The sequence below is a fragment of the Scleropages formosus genome, chromosome 1 (genome assembly GCF_900964775.1).
Source record: "Scleropages formosus chromosome 1, fSclFor1.1, whole genome shotgun sequence".
NCBI lineage: Eukaryota > Metazoa > Chordata > Actinopteri > Osteoglossiformes > Osteoglossidae > Scleropages > Scleropages formosus.
In genome coordinates this window covers 43,872,450-43,894,235 of record NC_041806.1, presented here as the reverse complement: position 1 = coordinate 43,894,235, position 21,786 = coordinate 43,872,450, and the positions used below count along the sequence as shown (strand labels likewise).

Genomic DNA, 21,786 nt, shown 5'->3' with positions numbered 1-21,786 from the left:
TTAGTAAGGATAATGACCTAGACACCCTTTTCCAAAAGGTTACATACAGTTCCCAGAAAGCTACTGCCAGATACCCTTTAATATATGTAGTTGATTCTTTAAAATAATGTCCTTAAAAGTTTAACACAGCATGTTTTTCCATAAATTAATGTCAGTGGAAGGCAGGCACCACTAAAGCACACACAGTTTCAGAACCGCTTGTCCCATACGGGGTCGCAGAAAACCGGAGCCAACCCGGTAACACAGAGTGTAAGGCCCAAGAGGTAAGGGACACACACAGGACGGGAAGGGACATCAGTCCATCGCAAGGCACCCCAACCAGGACTCAAACCCCAGACTCACCGGACAGCAGGACTGTGGGCCAACCCACTGTGCCACCACATCCTTGTACCACTAAACCATTTTATGGAAAAACTTGAAAATGATGACGCTGTAGATTAGTGTTGCACCTTCCGTATTACAGTCTGAAACCTTCTATAAATGTGATGCAGGATCCAACACACAATACACTGTGAAAAGGTTGCTTCCTCATTTTTCTGATGTCTGAAGTTCCCTTTCAGTTCAAACCATTAAAACGTGAACACACTGTCAAAGGGTAATTTTCCTGCTCTCTTGAATGACCTCACAAGAAACGCACCATTGCTTCCTCTATAATGGACCATGAACAATGCAGTCATCAGACAAAGCATACGCCCAGCTTCAACTGTTGTAGCAACTAAGGATGTTAAGAGGAAGAAGGACAAGAGGGAAATGTTTGCCACTTGAGTGTAATTAAACCTCAATCACTTCTTAGTGGACTAATGGCAGGTCTTGGGGCTTGCTGACCACTGGGAAATCACTTGGAGTATAAAAAGGAACGATGCAAACATAGGAGACCAAGGCAGCTGGAAAATGAGCTTATAACAGAACTATCCTGACTACTGCTGGACATTAGCATTCGACAAGACCAAGGTAAGAGTTAATAGAACTTATACAACGGTATTCAACTCAGTTCAATGATTTATATGATTTGATTCACCATGAGCTCTACACTGTAAATGAACTAAGTGCACCCTGAAGGAACTTCAGCTGAAACAAAAAGCAAAAAATAATGACAGACGAGGTATGAGTGAAATTCAGTTCAAAGTGCAATCAGTTGCTGTCAGTTTCTGAAACACACAGCAATGACAATGTCTTAGGATAGAAGAAAATTTTACTGCTATGATCAACATCCATCCATCCATCCATCTTCCTCCGCTTTTATCTGGGGCCGGGTCGCGGGGGCAGCAGTCCGAGCAGAGTCCTCCAGACTTCCCTCTCCCCGCACACCTCCTCCAGTTTATGATCAACATACTTATTTTTATTTGTTGTCATTTACAGGACTTCAGACACAGAGCTTATTTGCACTTTCAACAAATGATGGTGTACTTGTTTGGTATAATATTCAAAGGATAGTTTTAAATGATCTGTTTGAAATGTAATTATATAGTCATTGGCTGTATATTAAAAATAATTCACACTTAGATATGACAGTTCAATTTATTTTTATAGCACGCTCTTCTCATACAGTGACACAGAGCGCTTGAACACAGGCGAGAGTTTGACAGTTCTTGTCAAAGGTGTAATTTTACTTTTGGAACACTGAAAGTTCTTAATATTTCTTCTCAACTTAAACTTGTAAAAGTATGATTATTAAGGTTTTGTAAATATTCACCTTTAGGAAAAGCCTTGCGTGAACTGCTTTGATAAAGACATTGAAATGATCTAGACTGTGATCTGACTAGTCGTGTTATACAAATGTAACATAACCTTACCAAAGACTTTGTTTCAGTGATTATTGTGAAGAACTTCTCAGCTGGTGAACTGAACCAGATCACAGTCACTGTCTGTTTTCAGAGGTTGAGATTTGTCAAGTGAATCACTTTTTTAGAAATGTCATCCATGCTGCTGTGTTATTGCACACTGCAAGGTCTGAAATACACACTGCTGTTCACCTGATTGCATTTGCAGCCCTGTAGATACATAGCTGGTGTCACTTCCATGGAGGTTGAGAGGACAATAATTTACATCAGGGAATATGGTACAGTTTGTGCTCCCTTGCTCTCCTCATCAAATTTGATTAGTATGGCAAGGTGGAAATGTAGCAGTTTCCCACACTTCCTGTCTTACATGGTATATTGATTCTCACTTATAGAAATACACACATATACACACACACACACACACACACACACACACACACACTTTCAGAACCGCTCATACCATACAGGGTCACGAGGAACCAGAGCCTATCCGGCAACACAGGGCGCAAGGCCGGAGGGGGAGGGGACACACCCAGGACAGGACGCCAGTCCGTCGCAAGGCACCCCAAGCGGGACTTGAACCCCAGACCCACCGGAGAATAGGACCGTGGTCCAACCCACTGCACCACTGCACCACCGTACCCCTTACTTAGAGAAATAATCAAACCCTAATACCGTTTAGCCTTTCTTTGTACATATATTACATATATTACCTCAGCTGATGCTTTTCTTCGAAGCAAATAACAACGTTAAGCCTATAACAACTATTTAACCATTTATACAGCTTGACATTGTTTTTTTTTCACTTGGGCAATTTAGACTAAGTACCTTGCTCTAAGGTAGTAGAGGTAGAGGTACTAGCTACAAATGGATTTAATTTCTAAGTAATCTCTTCCTTTGCCTTTTTAGGTGAAATGGTTTTATCTAAAAGAAGCCCATTGATGATGAACTACAGCCATCCCGGGACATCTCAACACTTACACTTTTGTTATGAATCCTCAAAGAAGTCTTGTCCACGGTATATTTATTCATTGGCAGTACGGGTTCCTCTCTACATTTTTTTTGCAGCTGCCATTCTTCTCACAGTCTTTGGAAATCTTCTCGTCATCATTGCAATAGTTCATTTCAAACAGCTCCACACTCCAACCAACTACCTCGTTCTCTCCCTGGCCATCACTGATTTCCTTCTTGGAGCAATCATCATGCCACCTAGCATGGTTCGTTCAATGGAGACCTGCTGGTATTTGGGAAATCTGTTCTGTAAATTCTACAATAGTACAGCTGTCACTTTATGCACCGCATCCATTGTTAATCTTTCCTTCATATCTATTGATCGACATTATGCTGTCTGTCAGCCCCTACAGTATCAGACAAAAATCACAAACTGTGTCACTTTGGTCATGATCCTGATCGGCTGGAGCCTGTCTGTTCTTACTGGGTTTGGGATGATATTCCTAGAGCTGAATATCTGGGGCATTGAGGACTTTTATTATGAAAACATTGAATGTGTTGGAGGCTGTTTTTTGTTCCAAAGTTTTACATCAAGTTTTATATCTTCTACTATCTCATTTTACATCCCTGGATTCATTATGATTGGTATCTACCGGAAAATCTTCCTCATAGCAAGGAAACAGGCTCGATCTATTCACAACTCAGATTTTCAAAATGGCAACTTGGAAAGAATGAAAACGTATCAGACCAAAATCGAACGGAAGTCCACCAAGACCCTTGCAATTGTTATGGGTGTTTTTCTGTCATGCTGGTCCCCCTTCTTTCTATGCAACATCATTGATCCAGTCATCAACTATTCCCTTCCACCATTCCTGCTTGACGCACTGGCTTGGGTCGGCTTTTTAAATTCTGCATTTAATCCCCTGATTTATGCATTCTTCTACAGTTGGTTCAGGAAAGCCTTCACAATGATAATATTTTGCAAAATATATAATCCCAATTCTTCAAGAACAAATTTATTTACAAACTAGAGCACAACTTTTCTTTTATAGGAATAAATTGATGTACTTGAGGTATGTAATAAAATTACTGAATGACAATTAAATAACTTTTAATGAGCAGTTTATCCTGAACATGCTACACTGAACAAAATCCTGTTTCCAGGCAGCAAGCAGCAAACATGGTTGGGCATGACACAGTCTACAGTACACAAAAAATATGCACACATACATAAGAGAATGAAAGAATTGGGGGGGGGGGGGGGGGGGTGAGACAATTGGGGCAGCACAGTGAAGGGGTTGCCCCGCGACGGACTGGCTTCCCGTCCTGGGTGTATCCCCTCTCCCTCCAGCCTTGCGCCCTGTGTTGCCGGGTTAGCCTCCAGTTCGCCGCAACCCCGCTTGGGACAATCAGTTTCAGACAATGTGTGTGTGTGTGTGTGTGTGTGTGTGTGTGGGTGTGGGTGGGTGGGTAGGTGGGTGGGTGTATTTCAGTCATGGACCAGAAGTGAGTAGTACCAAAAGGAGAACCAGTCATGCGTGATAGCTTTGAAGTTGCCCAGATTTAAGGACAGTCCGAAAGCTGTCATGACTGTGGGAGTGACATGGACGGTAATTGTTCTGTTTTCTTCTGCAGACAAACGGATAACATTCAGTTTTTTCTTTGGTCTAGTAAGGAGTACCTCTGTCTTTCTGAGGGAGCTTGGCATCTTGTTTATAAAATTTAGGCTCACTCGAAGAAATAGTTTATTAAACATAGCCCATCTTTCCTGCAGTGATGCTCTTTTCTGTTTTGGTTGGCTGTGTCCTCTGCTACATCACATACATTATGTGTTCAACAGAACTTCGGAGCTGATACATTCGTTGTTAACCACCTGTCACTGCAGTGTCATGGTGGTCCACAGCCTATCCCAGAAGCATCGGGTGTCAGACAGGGTAGCCAGTCACAGGGCCACATATTAAACTGGCAATTCAGAGTCACAAACTCACTTAAAAGATGTCTTCTTGCTGTGGGAGGAAACTTACAGTAGCTGAAGATGGAGAGAACATGGAATCTCCGCACTGTCTGAGAGGGATTTAAACCCATGGCTGAATGCAGAGTCCAGGCACTGTGAGACACCAGCACCGCATGTTGTACCACTCTGGTAAAACAGAGATTTGATGTATACACACATGGGTCCTCACCTTAGAAACACAAATAAGACTGGTAGTCTGTTACAATCAATAATAACTTAATAATGCATGTGTGTGTATGGCATAAATGCAGGAGTCTGTTTGTATCTCGATTTGTTTGTAATGCTAAAGTGTCCTTTACCATTAAAACAAATATTTGAACCTCCTCGAGGATGTTAAATTCAACTCCCCGAAAGCTAGAGCTGTCACGCAGAACACAGGGAGCCGGGATGGCTGAACCCAAGTGCAGCGTTGTTTGTCCGGAGACGAGGGATGAGGCAAGTTTCCGGTATCGGGGACAGGTGAAGGGTCGGTCGATCGGCGATCAGGGTCAGAGCGAAGATCCATGGACGAGGTCGGGAGACGTAGCGAAGGGTTGGTCGAACGGCGAACAGGACAGGAACGAAGATCCGTGAACATGGTCGGGAAATGAAACACACACACACACACATTTTCAGAACTGCTTGTCCCATACAGGGTCACGGGGAACCGGAGCCTACCGGGTAACACAGGGCGTAAGGCCGGAGGGGGAGGGGACACACCCAGGATGGGACACCAGTCCGTCGCAAGGCACCCCAAGCGGGACTTGAACCCCAGACCCACTGGAGAGCAGGACTGTGGTCCAACCCACTGCGCCACCGCACCCCCCGGGAAATGAAACAAGAGTCAAAAACCGGAGGCCGTGAAACGAAGCGATGCCTGTGCAAGAAGTGTCATGGGAAAGGACGGTTGTCCCTGACGAGATTCCCCAGGGGTACGGGAGCTGAAGAGGATCTTTATACGGTGAGTGATTACGTGTAAGTTAGTGCGGAGTCAGGTGCTTGTGCTGTGGGCGTGGACGTGACAAGAGCCAGTCATTGTTAAATTTATGCAGTTTATTCTTTAAAAAGTTGTTGTCACACCTACAACATTGGATTGGACAAGCACACCTGCAATGCATCAGGGAGATGAAGCATAAAAGGGCTGCTCGGATGGACCGGATCACAGAACCTCACTCGAGCCACCACAATCCCAGCAAATACTCACCATGCTCCTGAACTCCCTGTCCTCCATTTCCTGTCTCTTTGTTCCTCTCTTGTACCCCTCGGATCGATATCTCTGTGGCTCCCTGTCTTTCGGTACTGTTTAACCGACTTTGTCTCTGGTTTGCCCTTGTTACTACCGCTGCGCCTCGGTGACCTCTGCCTGTCTTGACTTCGACTTTGCCTGTCCCTTGGATTTCAGCATTGCAATAGACACCTGCAATTGGGTCTGACTACTCCACTCTATGTGTTCAACCGTGACAGAAAGTTTTGCCTCACCATCAGAGCCAACAGTGTGGGATCGACTGCAATGCGCTGTCGCCGACCAAGGTTTTGCTACTGGAAACACATAACCAGACCCTGAACCAGCTTGCGGAATCATTCCAGGGTCTCATCCAGATGCTCCAAGGGTGTTTCACGCATCTGATGACGATGTTGCACATGGAGAGGCTTCGGCATCCCCCATCACCGCCCCGTGGGTTCCCGTCCAGAATCCCCACCTAACAACACCAGAATAGTATGACGGCACTCACCCATACATGTCAAGGTTTCATAATGTAGTGCGACCTTGTTTTCGCCAGCCTGCCTGATGTACATAATACGGAGGAGAGCAAGATCACCTACCTCATTGTACTGCTGATGGGGCTTGATCTGAAATGGGCCACGGATGGAAGACCCACACAAGCACCACATATGAGGAATTTGAACAATGACTCAAAGTGGTTTTCGACCACTTGCTTTCGACCTGTGCTGCCAGTGACAGGCTGACGTGGATCCAGCAGGGAAATCTTTCGGTGGCCGATTACGCCCTTGAGTTCTGGACGCTGGCTAAGCAGAGGGGGTGGAACAATGTATCTCTCCTGGCCAGCTTCTGGCATGGGCTGAGTCCGTGCATCCAAACCAAGCTGGCTTACAGAGGTGAGAAGTGGACCTTCGTCAAGTTTGTTGAGACAGCTATTACTATCGACAACCAGGCTCGAGAACAAACCCTGCAAACCCGCCTCACTCCAACACCCGTCATTGTCACAGAGGAGCCCATGCAGATCGAGCATGGCTGCCTGACGCCGGAGCAGAGGCGGCAGCGCCTTTGGGAAGGATTGTGCCTCTACTGTGAGGACCTCGGGCACTTCCGTGCAACCTGTTCTGTCCAGCCTGGACCAGAGGGAGCTCATTCCACACAAAAGGTTAGTGAACCCCGCCGTCTTGAGACACAACTGATGGTACCTGTAGTTCTGTCCTGGGGTGGGGAGCAAGCCAGCAAGTGTGCTTTGGTGGACTCGGTGGGTTGTTTCAAGGACATTGCCATCACGGAGGAACATAATATCCCACCAGGAGGTGCTAATGTTCTTTTCAATCCAGAATTCCAGATTCCCCGGTTATTCTGGGCTTCCCCTGGCTGGCCAGACATGACCCTGTGTTCACATGGAGCCAGGGAGAGCTTGTGTCCTGGGAATCCCAGTGCATCGAGTCGTGTTTATCCTTTCCCTGTAGTGCCACCTCAGTAAACAGCCCCAAAGTCGCTGAACCAATATTGATCCCTGTAGAATTACATGACCTCCATGAGGCAAAAAGCGGCCTCCCTGCCGCCCCATAGACCCTGGGACTGTGTCACAGATCTCCTTCCCAGGTCTACATCCCCCTGGGGGCGAGTAGATCCCTTGTCATTGCCAGAACAAAAAACCATGCACCAGTATATTTCTGAAGCTCTAACAGCCGAGATTATCAGGCCTTCGACCTCTCTGGTCTCCACGAAATTCTTTTCTATCGATAAGAAGGATGGGGCTCTATGTCCTTGCATTGACTGCCAGTGTTTGAATAGTATCACAGTGAAATATCCCCATCCATTGTTCTTGATCAACGCTGAATTAAAGCAGGTTCATGGTTTCTGCCATCCAAGAAACTCAGCCCCAGGTACATAGGCCCCTTCAAGGTCCTTCGTGCTGCTCTCTTGGATAACTTCATAAGGAGCGCACCACTGCTTCCTCTATGACGGACCATGAACAATGCAGTCATCAAAGAAAGCATACACCCAGCTTCAGCTGTTGTGGCAACTAAGGGTGTTAAGAGGAAGAAGGACAAGAGGGAAATGTCTGCCACTTGAGTGTAATTAAACCTCGATCACTTCTTAGTGGACTAATGGCAGGTCTTGGGGCTTGCTGACCACTGGGAAATCACTTGGAGTATAAGAAGGAACGATGCAAACATAGGAGACCAAGGCAGCTGGAAACTGAGTATATAGCAGAACTGTCCTGACTACTGCTGGGCAATAGCATCTGACAAGACATCGCACCAAGGTAGGCGCTAATGGAGCTTGATCAACCACATTCAGCGCAGTTCAGTGATTTGTATGATTTGAGTCACATGAGCTCTAAACTGTAAATTAAGTAAATGTACCCTGAAGGGATTTTAGCTGTAACGGAAAGGAAAATTAGCTCAATATTTTTAACAAAAGATGAGGTATCAGCGAAATTCAGTTCAAAGTGCATTCAGTCATTCTCGGTTTCTGAATCACACAGCAATGACAGTGTTTTAGGACGTAACAAATCATCCCTGGTATGATGAAGATGTTTAATCTATGTGTTATGATTTACAGGACATCAAACAAACATCTGAAACTCGCACTTTGAATAAATTTTGTTGTACTTGCTCGGTGTAAAATCATGTAAAAGTTGATTTAACTGATCTGTAGGAGAATCCTTTTAGAAATGTCTGAAAATAGTTAGATGAGTATAGTCATTATTATTAAAACTAATTCACACACTTAGATGTGACAGTTTCTGTCAAATGTGTAATTTTACTTTTTAAACATTGAAAGTTCTTAATATTTCTTCTCAACTTAAACTTGTAAAAGTATGATTATTAAGATTTTGTAAATATACATCTTTAGGAAAAGCCTTGCGTGAACTGCTTTGATAAAGACATTGAAATGATCTAGACTGTGATCTGATTAGTGGTGTTATACAACTGTAACATAACCTTACCAAAGACTTTGTTTCAGTGAGTACTGCGTCTCAGCTGGTGAAGTGAGCCAGATCAGTCACTTGCTTTCAGAGCTTGAAATTTTTCAAGTGACTCACTTGTTCAAAAATTTCATCTATACTGGTACATTATTACACACTGTGTGGTTTCGAAAATGCACTGCTGTTCACCTGATTCCATCAACAGTCCTGTAGATACATAGCTGGTGTAACTCCCTTGGAAGCTGAGTACAAAAGTTTACATTAGGACATATTAGGCCAGTTTCATGGCCAGGCTAGTGTGTGCTCTCACAGGCTCCCCACCACACTTGATTAGTATGGCAAGGTGGAAGTGCACCAATTTCCCACACTTCCTGTCTGCCATGGTCTTTTAATTCTTACTTTTTCACAATAACCAAATTCTAATTTAGTCTTTCTTAGTACATACAGTACCTTCATTCATTCAAGTGGTGCTTTTCTCCAATGCAACTAACAATGTTAAGTTTCTAACAACTATTTAACGATTGATGCAGCTGAACATTTTTTTACTGGACAAATTTGGGGTAAGTTCCTTGCTCAAAGGTAGCATAGCGGGAGGCTGAGATTAGAACCTGAACCTTTGGGTCCAAAGGCAGCTGCTCTTATCACTACAGTACCAGCTGTCCCTGTCAGCAGCTTGTTTATTTCAGGTTGACATTTATGTTCACAGATACATTTATTCATTTAGCAGACACTTTTCTCCAAAGCGATGTACATCTGATAGAAAATAGAATTTGTGCATTACCTTACGAGAAAAAGACATAGCTGCAGATGTGTGACTCTTAAGAACAGTTCATTTGTTTCCTTCACCATATGCACCAACATTCATCACACAAGTAGCTGTATTTAGATCCAAAGGCAGCTGTTGGTACACTACCAGCTGCCCCTGCCAGTAGCTTGCTTATTACAGGTGCAGCGCACACACACACACACACACACACACACACACACACACACACACACACACACACACACACACACACTGTCCGAAGCCACTTGCCCCAATCAGGGTCGCGCTGAACCAGAACCTTACCCGGCAACACGGGGGCAAGGCTGGAGGGGGAGGGGACACTCCCTGGACGGGATGCCAGTCCGTCGCAAGACACACCAAGCAAGACTTGAACCCCAGACTCCCCCAGAGAGCAGGACCCAGCCAAGCCCACTGCACCACCGCACCCAGGTGGAGCATGTTCTTGCATATGAACAAATTTGTAAACATTGTTGTGCTGTGTTTTTATAGGTGAAACTGTTTCATCTAAAAGAGCCCATTGATGATGAACTACAGCCATCCCGGGACATCTCAACACTTGCACTTCTGTTATGAATCCTCCAATAAGTCTTGTCCACAGTATATTTATTCATTGGCAGTACGGGTTCCTCTCTACATTTTTTTTGCAGCTGCTATTCTTCTCACAGTCTTTGGAAATCTTCTCGTCATCATTGCAATAGCTCATTTCAAACAGCTCCACACTCCAACTAACTACCTCGTCCTCTCCCTGGCCATCGCTGACTTCCTTCTTGGAGCAATCATCATGCCACCTAGGATGGTTCATTCACTGGAAACCTGCTGGTATTTGGGAAATCTGTTCTGTAAATTCCACAATAGTTCAGCTGTCACATTATGCACAGCATCCATTGTAAACCTTTCCTTCATATCTATTGATCGATATTATGCTGTCTGTCAGCCCCTACAGTATCAGACAAAAATCACAAACTGTGTCACAGTGGTCATGATCCTGATCTGCTGGAGCCTGTCTGTTGTTATTGGGTTTGGGATGGTATTCCTAGAGCTGAATATCTTGGACATTAAGGACTTTTATTATGAAAACATTGATTGTGTTGGAGGCTGTTTTTTGTTCCAAAGTTTTGCATCAAGTTTTATATCTTCTACTATCTCATTTTACATCCCGGGATTCATTATGATTGGTATCTACTGGAAAATCTTTTTCATAGCAAAGAGACAGGCTCGATCTATTCACACCTCAGCTTTTCAAAATGGCAATTTACAAAGAATCAAAACATCTCAGACGAAGATGGAACGGAAGTCCACCAAGACCCTCGCAATTGTTATGGGTGTTTTTCTGTCATGCTGGACCCCCTTCTTTCTGTGCAACATCATTGATCCAGTTACCAACTATTCCATTCCGCAATTACCGCTTGAGACACTGGTTTGGATCGGCTATTTAAATTCAGCATTTAATCCCCTGATTTATGCATTCTTCTACAGTTGGTTCAGGAAAGCCTTCATAATGATAATATTTTGCAAAATATATAATCCCAATTCTTCAAGAACCAATTTAGTTGCAAACTAGAAGAAAGCCTTTCTTTTACAGACAATCAATAAATGTATGTATCTGAGATCTGTAAAAAAATCTATGCATGAAAATTAAGTAACTTTTACTTAGCAGTATATCCTCAAGATGCTACACTGAACAAAATCCTATTTCAGGCACCAAACAGCACAAAACAAGGAAACTGCCTGGGCATTAAACAGTGTACAGTACACAAAAAATGTGCACACGTACATATAAAGAGTGAAAACAGTTGGACATGGACAGTGAGAACTAGACATGAAATTGCACTAAAAGCATTATACTAATGCAAAAAATACAGTTCATAGATAGTACATACACCTGTGTCGTAGTTACCTTGATTGTGATCAGCCGCACTGTGTTGGTATTACATGGGTCTGTGATGGTATTTTTGAATTTGAACACTTCTGGCACTGAGAATATTTACAGTAAGCAAATCAATTGTAAGGGCAATTGTCCGGGATATGCATTTTCGCTTAGTCTGTTCTTGCTTTCTTTACCCCGGCGCTTATTATTAAGAGTGAAAAGAGAAACAGTTAAACGGTTCATAAGCTGGTATTTGATTTACTTAAGTGTACACGTTTTTAATCAATTGAAAGTTTTTTGATGTTTTGTTTCAGCCATGGACCACAGGTGAGTGGTACCAAACCAATGAGAACTAGTCGTGTGTGAGAGCTTTTGAGTTTCCCAGATATAAGGACAGTCCTAAAGCTGGCATGACTATGAGAGTGACATAGACGGTAATTGCCCTGTTTTCTTCTGCAGACAACTAATAACATTCAGATTTTCCTCGGGTCTGGTGAGGAGTACCTCTGTCTTTCTAAGAGAGCTTCACATCTTGTTTATAAAATTTAGGATCACTTGCAGAAATAGTTTCTGTTTTGTCTGGCTGTCACATTTTTGTTTGCAATAAATAAATTCTTTGTCATGTCTGTCTGTTTTACCACCTTCATTTACTCCAAACAGTGTCGAAATACAGTTGTGTCCATTGCCACTTTTTTCCTGTGTCCTCTGCTACATCGCATACATTGTGCATTCAACAGAACTTTGGAGCTGATACATTCGTTGTTAACCATGTGTCATTGCAGGGTCATGGTGGACCATAGCCTACCCCAGAAGCATCGGGTGTCAGACAGGGCAGCCTGTCACAGGGCCACACGTTAGTGGCAATTCAGAGTCACAAGCTCACCTAAAAGATGTCTTTTTCCTGTGAGAGGAAAATTAGCTGAAGATGGAAGTTCCACACTGTCTGAGAGGGATTCAAACCCATGGCTGAATGCAGAGTCCAGGCATTGTGAGACACCAGCACTGCATGCTGAGCCACTGTGTGGCCGTAGTGAAACAGAGTTTTGATTTATACACACACGGGATCTTCACCTGAAAAATAGAAATAAGGCTGGTAGTCTGTCACACACACACACACACACACTTTCTGAACCGCTTGTCCCATACAGGGTCGCGGGGAACAGGAGCCTACCTGGCAACACAGGGCGTAAGGCCGGAGGGGGAAGGGGACACACCCAGGACGGGACGCCAGTCCGTCACAAGGCACCCCAAGCGGGACTCGAACCCCAGACCCACCGGAGAGCAGGACCCGGTCCAACCCACTGCACCACCGCACCCCCCTTAGGCTGTTACAATCAATAACTTAATAATACAGCAGTCCCTTGATTTACACCCAGAGTCTGAAACCACTTGTCCCAAGCAGGGTTATGGCAAACCAGAACCTAACCCAACAACACAGGGTGCGGGGCTGGAGGACACACCCAGGACGGGATGCCAGTCCATTGCAAAGCACCCCAAGCATGACTCAAACCCTAGACCCACCAGAGACCAGCACCCAGTCAAACCCGCTGCGCCACCGTGTCCCCCTCACTTGATTTCTTCACAGGTTAATTTCTGTGGAATTCTTAAGTTATACAGTCTTTTTCCATCTTGTGAAAGTAATATGTTTATGAAAAATGCATTGTGAAGTGATTTCCCATAACTGAAAAACATAATTATCTTTATTTGCAGCAGTAAACATTGTATGTGTTCTAGAGCCCCAAAACTGGTTTGACTGCCTTTTATACTGAAATATCGAAACAATGCCACACTCTTCAGTGTGTACACCCCAACTATCCAAACAAACCCTCCGGTAAAGGATAAGATTTACACTGATATGCGGAACCTAGTACAGAACGCCCGTGCAGACGATGAGGTCATCACCCTTGGCGACTTCAATGCCAGAGTAGGCAAAGACTTAGAAGCCTGGAAAGGAGTACTTGGCAAACATGGTGCTGGAAACTGCAATGACAACAGGTGTCTTCTGTTAAAGTGCTGCGTGTAGCAGCAACTCGCTATTACCAACATCATTTGCCAGCAGAAAGACAGTCTGAAGACAACCTGGATGCACCATTGGTCCAAGCACTGGCACCTCATAGGCTACATCTTGGTGAGCCAGAAAGACCTTCAAGACATCTTACTCACCCAAGTAATGTCCAGCACAGAGTGTCAGACATTGTCATGTGCGCTGCAAACGTTGTCTCCACTTTAAACCCAAGCCAAAGAGGGGAGGGGCTCCAAGGAAGAAGTTTCAAGTTGGCAACCTCCAGTCAGCTGAAGTGAAAGCTGACTTTCAGGCAAATCTTCAATCGAGAGTTGAGGGTCCTGGTTGCCCCGCAGACCCCTCTTCAGAAGCGCTTTGGGAACACTTACAAGCCACCATTCTGCAGACCTCTGAAGAAGTCCTAGGGTTTTCCACAAAGAAGAACAAAGACTGGTTTGATGACAACAGTCAGGAGATCCAAGAATTGCTGGCGAAGAAGAGACGCGCCCACTAAGCACGCCTTGCTCAGCCGTCCTGTCCTGATAAAAAAACAGCCTTCCGCTTTGCATGCAGCAACCTCCAGCGCAAGTGTCGCGAGATTCAGAACAAGTGGTGGACCGACCTGGTAGTGAGAACTCAGCTTTGCGCAGACATCAATGACTACAGAGGGTTTTATGAAGCCCTGAAGGCTATGTATGGCCCGTCACACCAGGTCCAGAGTCCCTTGTGCAGTGGAGATGGCCAGATGCTCTTCACAGACAAGATGTCCATCCTGAACCAGTAGTTGGAACATTTCTAGACTCTCTTCGATGCCAATCGCATGGTCCAAGACTCAGCTATCCATCGCATCCCACAACAGCCAGAGAAAACAGAATTGGATGAGACTCCTACCCTAAAAGAGACTGTCAAGGCCATTAAGCAGCTGAAGAGTGGCAAGGCAGCAAGAGTCGATGGAACCCCACCTGAGATTTGGAAGCATGGGGGCCCAGCACTACACAACAAACTCCACGAGCTCTTTGTCTGCTGCTGGAAACAAGGCAAACTACCTCAGGACCTCCGTGATGCAGTCATCATTCCCCATACAAGAAGAAGGGGGAAAAGTCAGACTGCTCCAATTATTGGGGAATAACTCTGCCCTCCGTCGCAGGGAAAATCCTCACAAGAGTACTCCTGAGCAGACTGGTACCCACCATTGCAGAAGAACTCCTCCCAAAGAGCCAGTGTGGCTTTAGTGTCAACAGGAGCACCACAGACATGGTATTTGTTCTCAGACAGCTCCAAGAGAAATGTAGGGAGCAAAACTAGGGACTGTATGTGACGTCTGTCAATCTCACTAAAACGCTCGACACTTTAAGCAGAAAAGGCCTGTGGCAAATCATGGCATGACTACAATGTCCTCCAAAATTCCTCAACATGATTATCCAGCTACATGAAGACCAGCGTGGCCAAGTAAGACACAGCAATGACCTCTCAGAGCCCTTCCCAATAGGCAACAGTGTAAAGCAAGGCTGCGTCCTCGCGCTGACTCTCTTCATTATCATCTTCAACAGGATGCTCCAGAGAACCACAGTAAACCTTGATGATGAGGATGGTCTATATCCAATACCGCACCGATGGCAGCCTGTTCAACTTGAGGTGGCTAAAGGCCCACACCAAGACAGTGGAGCATCTTATCCAAGAGCTACTCTTTGTCGACGATGCTGCCCTTGTTTCTCACACAGTGACAGCTCTGCAGCATACAACTTTGCAGGAAGCGGGTTTCGCAAATGGGGTTCTGCAACCAGGGTGTGCAGGTGCAGCTTCTTCATACTCACTTGCTCTGATTTCGAGTGCATGTGGATGTTCGGGGCGAGGTCGTGGACATGAGAGTCTGACTGAAACTAACAAAGTCTTTCTCCTACCTTTGGCCCATGTGCCCACGAGTCGACGAACTGCTGCAGACGCACAATGTTTTGATGCGTGTTGCAAAGTAGCGCCCGCTTGTTATTACAAATTATTGTATGTAACTCAAATTTTTAATATAAGAGGCTTTACAAGGGGGACATGGTGGAGCAGTGGGTTTGGCCAGGGCCTGTTGTGTGGTGGGTCTGGGGTTCGAGCTGTGCTTGGGGTGCCTTGCGGCGGACTGGCGTCCTGCCTGGGGTGCATCTCTTCCCCCCCAAAGCTTGCGCCTTGTGTTGCCGAGTTAGGCTCCGGTTTGCCCCACCCCCGCTCAGGACAAACGGTTGTAGTTGCTGTTGTGTGTATGTGTGTGTGTGTGTGTCCATATGGACTTTATGGAGGGTGGTTTGTAACGACAGATGGAACGCAAGTCAACTATTTGTAACCTGGGGATTTCCTGATTCAAGAAATTTTTCTTGGAAATGACACAATGCAGCATAAGATAATATGGGCAAAATGAAAGCTGAGACCTGTGTAACGAAAATGTTTTCCTTAAAATGATTTCCGTTGTGTTAGAGGCCGTACATCGACTCCTCAATTGATGACATAAATGCAACCAGAACTCTGTTTGTAAATTGATTTGTATCTAACTCCAAAGTTACCTTTACCATTAAGACAGTCAATTATTTGATGTAATTATTTATATTGTTTTTAGTTAAGGAATAATATTGTAACGGCGCTGAGTGGAGCTTAAATGGATCAGTGTAAATAGTAATTAGAGTTCATGTCTGTACATAGTTCAGTGTTCTGTTATGCTTGGTTGTTTTATTGTTTACGTGTGGTTTGTCACGAGGGGAATTCTGGGGAGTTCTTGGGGTGGCCTGTTAACCGTTGGACATGACAGGGGGCTGGGACTGATTTCGGGGGACTCTCCAGTTCGTGAGTAACTTGAACTGTCTGTAGCATCTCTGTAAAGACTTGAGGATATGCATGCAGTTAATAAAGAACCTGTTCCTTTTACCCTGAACCCGTTTCTTAAAATGTTAACACAGCATGTTTTTTCTATCGATGTCAATGGAAAGCAGGCCCCACTAAAGAATTTTACGTGAAAACACGAATATGATGACACCATAGATCAGTGTTGCACTTTCCAGTGTTACAGTCTGAAACTTCACATAAATGTGATGCAGGATCCAACACAATACATTTCGAAAATGTCGCTTTTTCATTTTTCTGATGTCTGAAGTTCCCTTTCAGTTCAAACCGTTAAAATATGAAGACACTGTAAAACAGTAATGTCGCTGCTCTCTTGAATGACCTCATAAGAAACGCACCATTACTTCCTCTATTATGGACCATGAACAATGCAGTCATCAGACAAAGCATACGCCCAGCTTCAACTGTTGTAGCAACTAAGGATGTTAAGAGGAAGAAGGACAAGAGGGAAATGTCTGCCACTTGAGTGTAATTAAACCTTGATCGCTTCTTAGTGGACTAATGGCTGGTCTTGGGGCTTGCTGACCACTGGGAAATCAGTTGGAGTATAAGAAGGAATGATCCAAACATAGGAGACCAAGGCAGCTGGATAGTGAGCTTATAACAGAGCTATCCTGATTACTGCTGGACATTAGCATCTGACAAGAGCAAGGTAAGAGCTAATAGAACCCGTTCAACCATATTCAACTCATTTCAGTGATTTGTATGATTTGATTCACCATGAGCTCTATATTGTAAATTAACTAAATGTACCCTGAAGGAACTTTAGCTGAAACAAAAGGTGAAATTAATATTTCAACATTTTAACAAAATACGAGGTATGAATGAAATTCAGTTCAAAGTGCTATGAATTGCTGTCAGCTTCTGAAACACACAGCAATAACAATGTCTTAGGATATAGCAAAATTTTATTGCTATGATCAAGATATTTATATTTAAGTTTTGTGATTTACATGATATTTGACAGAGATCTTACTTGTACTTTCAACAAATGTTTGATATTTTGACAGTTTTTCTCAAAGGTGTAATTTTACTTTTGGAACACTGAAAGTTCTTAATATTTCTTCTCAACTTAAACTTGTAAAAGTATGATTATTAAGGTTTTGTAAATTTTCACCTTCAGAAAAAGCCTTGAGTGAAGTGCTTTGATAAACACATTGAAATGATCTAGACTGTGATCTGACTAGTGTAACATAACCTTACAAACGACTTTGTCTCATTGATTATTGTGAAGAACTTCTCAGCTGGTGAACTGAACCAGATCAGTGTCACTGTCTGTTTCCAAAGCTTGAGATTTGTCAAGTGACTCACTTATTTAGAAATGTCATCCATACTGCTTTGTTATTGCACACTGTGACGTCTGAAACACACACTGCTGTCCACCTGCAGCCCTGTAGATAGGTAGCTGGTGTTGCGCCCATCAAGGTTGAGAGTACAACAATTTACATTAGGGAATATGGTACAGTGGGTGTGGTGGCGCAGTGGGTTGGATCACAGTTCTCCTGTCCAGTGGGTCTGGGGTTTGAGTCCTGCTTGGGGTACCGTGTGACGGACTGGCGTCCTGTCCTGGGTGTGTCCTCTCCCCCTCCGGCCCTACGCCTTGTGTTGTCGGGTAGGCTCCTGTTCCCCGCAACCCTGTATGGGACAAGCGGTTCTGAAAATGTGTGTGTGAATATGGTACAGTTTGTGCTTCCTTGCCCTCCTCACCAAACTTGATTAGTATGGCAAGGTGGAAGTGTAGCAGTTTCCCACACCTCCTGTCTTATATGGTATATTGATTCTTGCTTTTAGAAATAACACATCACACACACACACATCATCTGAAACTGCGTGTCCCATACAGGGTCGCAGGGAGCTGGCACCTAACCGGGCAACACAGGGCGCAAGGCTGGAGGGGGAGGGGACACACTCAAGACAGGACACCAGTCCATTGCAAGGCACTCCAAGCAGGACTCAAACCCCAGACCCACTGGAGAGCAGGACCCGGTCAAACCCACTGCACCACCATGCACCCTGCTTTTCGAAATGATCAAACCTTAATGTCGTTCAGTCTTTCTTTGTACATATATTACATTTAGTAAATCAGCTGAGGTTTATCTCCAATGCAACTAACAATATTAAGCTTCAAACAACTATTTAACCTTATATACAACTGGACATTTCTTTTGCTTAAGACATTTAGGGTAAGTACCTTGCTCTACGGGAGTACAGATGGAGGTACAAGCTACAAATTGATTTAATTTGTAAGTAACCTCTTCCTTTTTCTTTTTTAGGAGAAAAAAACCAGCCACTTCTGATGAACTACAGCCATCCTGGGACGTCTCAGAACTTACACTTCTGTTATGAATCCTCCAATAAGTCTTGTCCACAGTATATTTATTCATTGGCAGTACGGGTTCCTCTGTACATTTTTTTTTCAGCTGCCATTCTCCTCACAGTCTTTGGAAACCTTCTCGTCATCATTGCAATAGTTCATTTCAAACAGCTCCACACTCCAACTAACATCCTCATCCTCTCCCTGGCCATCGCTGACTTCCTTCTTGGAGCGATCGTCATGCCACCTAGCATGGTTCGTTCGCTGGAAACCTGCTGGTATTTGGGAAATCTGTTCTGTAAATTCCACAGTAGTTCAGCTGTCACATTATGCACCGCATCCATTGTAAACCTTTCCTTCATATCTATTGATCGATATTATGCTGTCTGTCAGCCCCTACAGTATCAGACAAAAATCACAAACTGTGTCACTTTGGTCATGATCCTGATCTGCTGGAGCCTGTCTGTTGTTACTGGGTTTGGGATGATATTCCTAGAGCTGAATATCTGGGGCATTGAGGACTTTTATTACGAAAACATTGATTGTGTTGGAGGCTGCACTATGTTCCAAAGTTTTGCATCAAGTTTTACATCTTCCACTGTCTCATTTTACATCCCGGGATTCATTATGATTGGTATCTACCGGAAAATCTTCCTCATAGCAAAGAGACAGGCTCGATCTATTCAGGCCTCAGGGTGTCACAAGGCCAACTCTGAAAGGCGCAAAACTCAGAGCAAGATGGAGCAGAAGTCCACCAAGACCCTCGCAATTGTTATGGGTGTTTTCCTGTCATGCTGGTGCCCCTTCTTTCTATGCAACATCATTGATCCAGTTATTGGCTATTCCATTCCACCATTACTGCTTGATACACTGGCTTGGGTCGGCTTTTTAAATTCAGCTTTTAATCCCCTGATTTATGCATTCTTCTACAGCTGGTTCAGGAAAGCCTTCATAACGATAATTTTTTGCGAAATATATCATCCCAATTCTTCAAGAACAAATTTATTTACAAACTAGAAGAAGGAATTTGTTTTATACAATCAATGAATTGATGTACCTGAGGTCTGTAAAAAAAAAAAAAAAAAAAAAAATCAATGCATGACAATTAACTAACTTTAAATGAGCAGTTTATCCTCAAGATGCTATACTGAACCAATTCCTGTTTCCAGTGGCAAACAGCACGACATTGGAAAAGTGACTGACTTTGAAACGGTCTACAGTACACAAAAAATGTCCACGTACATACAAAGAGTGAAAACAGTTGAAGATGGACAGTGAGAACTAGACATAAAATTTCACTAAAAAGCATCAAAGTAAGGCAAAAATATAGCTCATAAATAGTACATCCACCTGTGTCAAAGTTACCATGATTGTGATCTGCTGGTCTGTCTTGTTATTACATGGGTATATGATGGTATTTCTGAATCTGAACACTTCTGGCACTGAGCTTATCTACGGTGTGCAATTGAGTTGTGAGGGCAATTGTCTTCTCTTTCAAAGCAGGATATCTGTTTTGACTTAGTCTGTTCTTGCCTTCTCTACCCCGACCCTTATTATTATCCTCTACCTTAAAATCCTTCGTATTGCGAGGAGACGAGCCACTTCTGTTCGAAGCAGAGTCTGTGCAAATGTGAAGTTGAAGAGGAGAACCCTTTTGATCAAGACAGAACCCAAAGCCACAAGGAATCATTGTTAACGCTTACCTCTTCTGTTGGACCCCGCTTTTTGATGTCACTTTATTAACCCATTAACCGTCTTTCCTCTCCTTTCGTTCCCGAGGTTACTTCATGGTTCGCCTCCTTGAACTCTGGGATAAATCCAATTATTTATTCTTTCTCTTTCAGCTGGTTTAGACAGTCTCTCAGAACTACTTCTGGAAAAACAAAATAAAGTAAGACTGATTTTGTTTTTTAAACTGTTTCAAATAGATTTTTACATTCACTTTAAACTGTAAATAGGAATTTTCATATGTTTTGTTCAGTGAAAAGAGAAACACTTAAAAGGTTCATAAGCTGGTATTTGTTTTACTTACGCGTACACATTTTATAATCGATTGAAAGTTTTTTGCAGATTTATTTCAGTCATGGACCAGAGGTGAGTAGTACTAAACCAACAAGAACCAGTCATGTGTGAGAGCTTGAGTTGCTCAGATATAAGGAGAGCCCTAAAACTGTCATGACTGTGAGAGTGACATGGCATTCAAGATATACAGGACATGATGTTATACTCCATGCGAACATTGCAACGGCTGTACACGAAGACCCAGTCCACCCAACAACATGAAGCCACAGAGGACACCATCTAGCCTAGCCAATATATATCTCCATGACCCGAGACCAAGAAGATTAACTACCTTCTCCATCCCACCAACAAATCAAAGCAACAGGGTACCAACATGAGTATTTCGTTGAGGTTCTCAAGTGGGCACCTCCCTTCGTCGGTGTTTCATTGAATTAGGTCCACGACACCTCCAGAAGGCTCAACAGTGCCAAGAAGGCCACACCTTCTTAATCACTGCCAGCTGCTTCCCATTACTGGCCACCTGCCACTAATTTTCCACCATTATACATCTCCCTCCAACCTGCAACCCCACCTACGCTGCTCTCTTTTCAACCATAATCACTGACTTGCCTTTTCTGCTGCCTCACACAGCTCCTTCACCACCACCTTTAACGAATGTCCTCTAATATCAAATTCCCCCAACAATGATGTAACTGGTTTAGCCACAAACCCTCTAACACCAACCTCCGATCATCGTGGAGCTCTTGGCGGTCGAGGCGGACTCAAGTGCGAGTGGACTGCCAAGGGAACATGGCCGGTTGGTACCCTAGGAGGGACCGGAAGGGCGACATACCCATGGACAAGTGGGTCAAGAAATTATGGGCATATTTGTCCCACGGTAGGAAGCAAACCCATTGCTGTTGCTTCGAGGCACAGTAGCTGCGGAGATATCGTCCTATGTCTTGCTGTGGCCTCTCCACCTGGCCGTTGGCTTGTGGGTGGTAACCCAATGTAAAGCTGATGGATACTCCGAGGCGTCCCCAAAACGCCTTC

At 44.1% G+C, this 21,786-nt stretch overlaps 3 protein-coding genes across 3 annotated transcripts; all 3 read left to right on the top strand.

The window, feature by feature from the left end:
• Positions 1-903: 903 nt before the first annotated feature.
• LOC114911885 (trace amine-associated receptor 1-like) lies at positions 904-3,763 on the top strand. Its single transcript, XM_029256316.1, has 2 exons — positions 904-951; positions 2,691-3,763. Exon 2 carries the CDS (start codon positions 2,696-2,698, stop codon positions 3,761-3,763), a length of 1,068 nt encoding a protein of 355 aa, XP_029112149.1. The 5' UTR covers positions 904-951; positions 2,691-2,695.
• A 6,429-nt stretch (positions 3,764-10,192) lies between these two features.
• On the top strand, positions 10,193-11,233 carry LOC114911946 (trace amine-associated receptor 1-like). Its single transcript, XM_029256561.1, has one exon. The coding sequence runs from the start codon at positions 10,193-10,195 to the stop codon at positions 11,231-11,233; it is 1,041 nt and encodes a 346-aa protein (XP_029112394.1).
• Positions 11,234-18,714: 7,481 nt separating this feature from the next.
• Positions 18,715-19,749, top strand: LOC114911877 (trace amine-associated receptor 1-like). The gene has a single exon (XM_029256194.1). It carries the CDS (start codon positions 18,715-18,717, stop codon positions 19,747-19,749), a length of 1,035 nt encoding a protein of 344 aa, XP_029112027.1.
• The last annotated feature ends 2,037 nt before the right edge of the window (positions 19,750-21,786 follow it).

Bases quoted from the DNA above. Each gene is read 5' to 3' on its own strand.
- LOC114911885 (XM_029256316.1), top strand. From the start codon at position 2,696: ATGGTTTTATCTAAAAGAAGCCCATTGATGATGAACTACAGCCATCCC.
- LOC114911946 (XM_029256561.1), top strand. From the start codon at position 10,193: ATGATGAACTACAGCCATCCCGGGACATCTCAACACTTGCACTTCTGT.
- LOC114911877 (XM_029256194.1), top strand. From the start codon at position 18,715: ATGAACTACAGCCATCCTGGGACGTCTCAGAACTTACACTTCTGTTAT.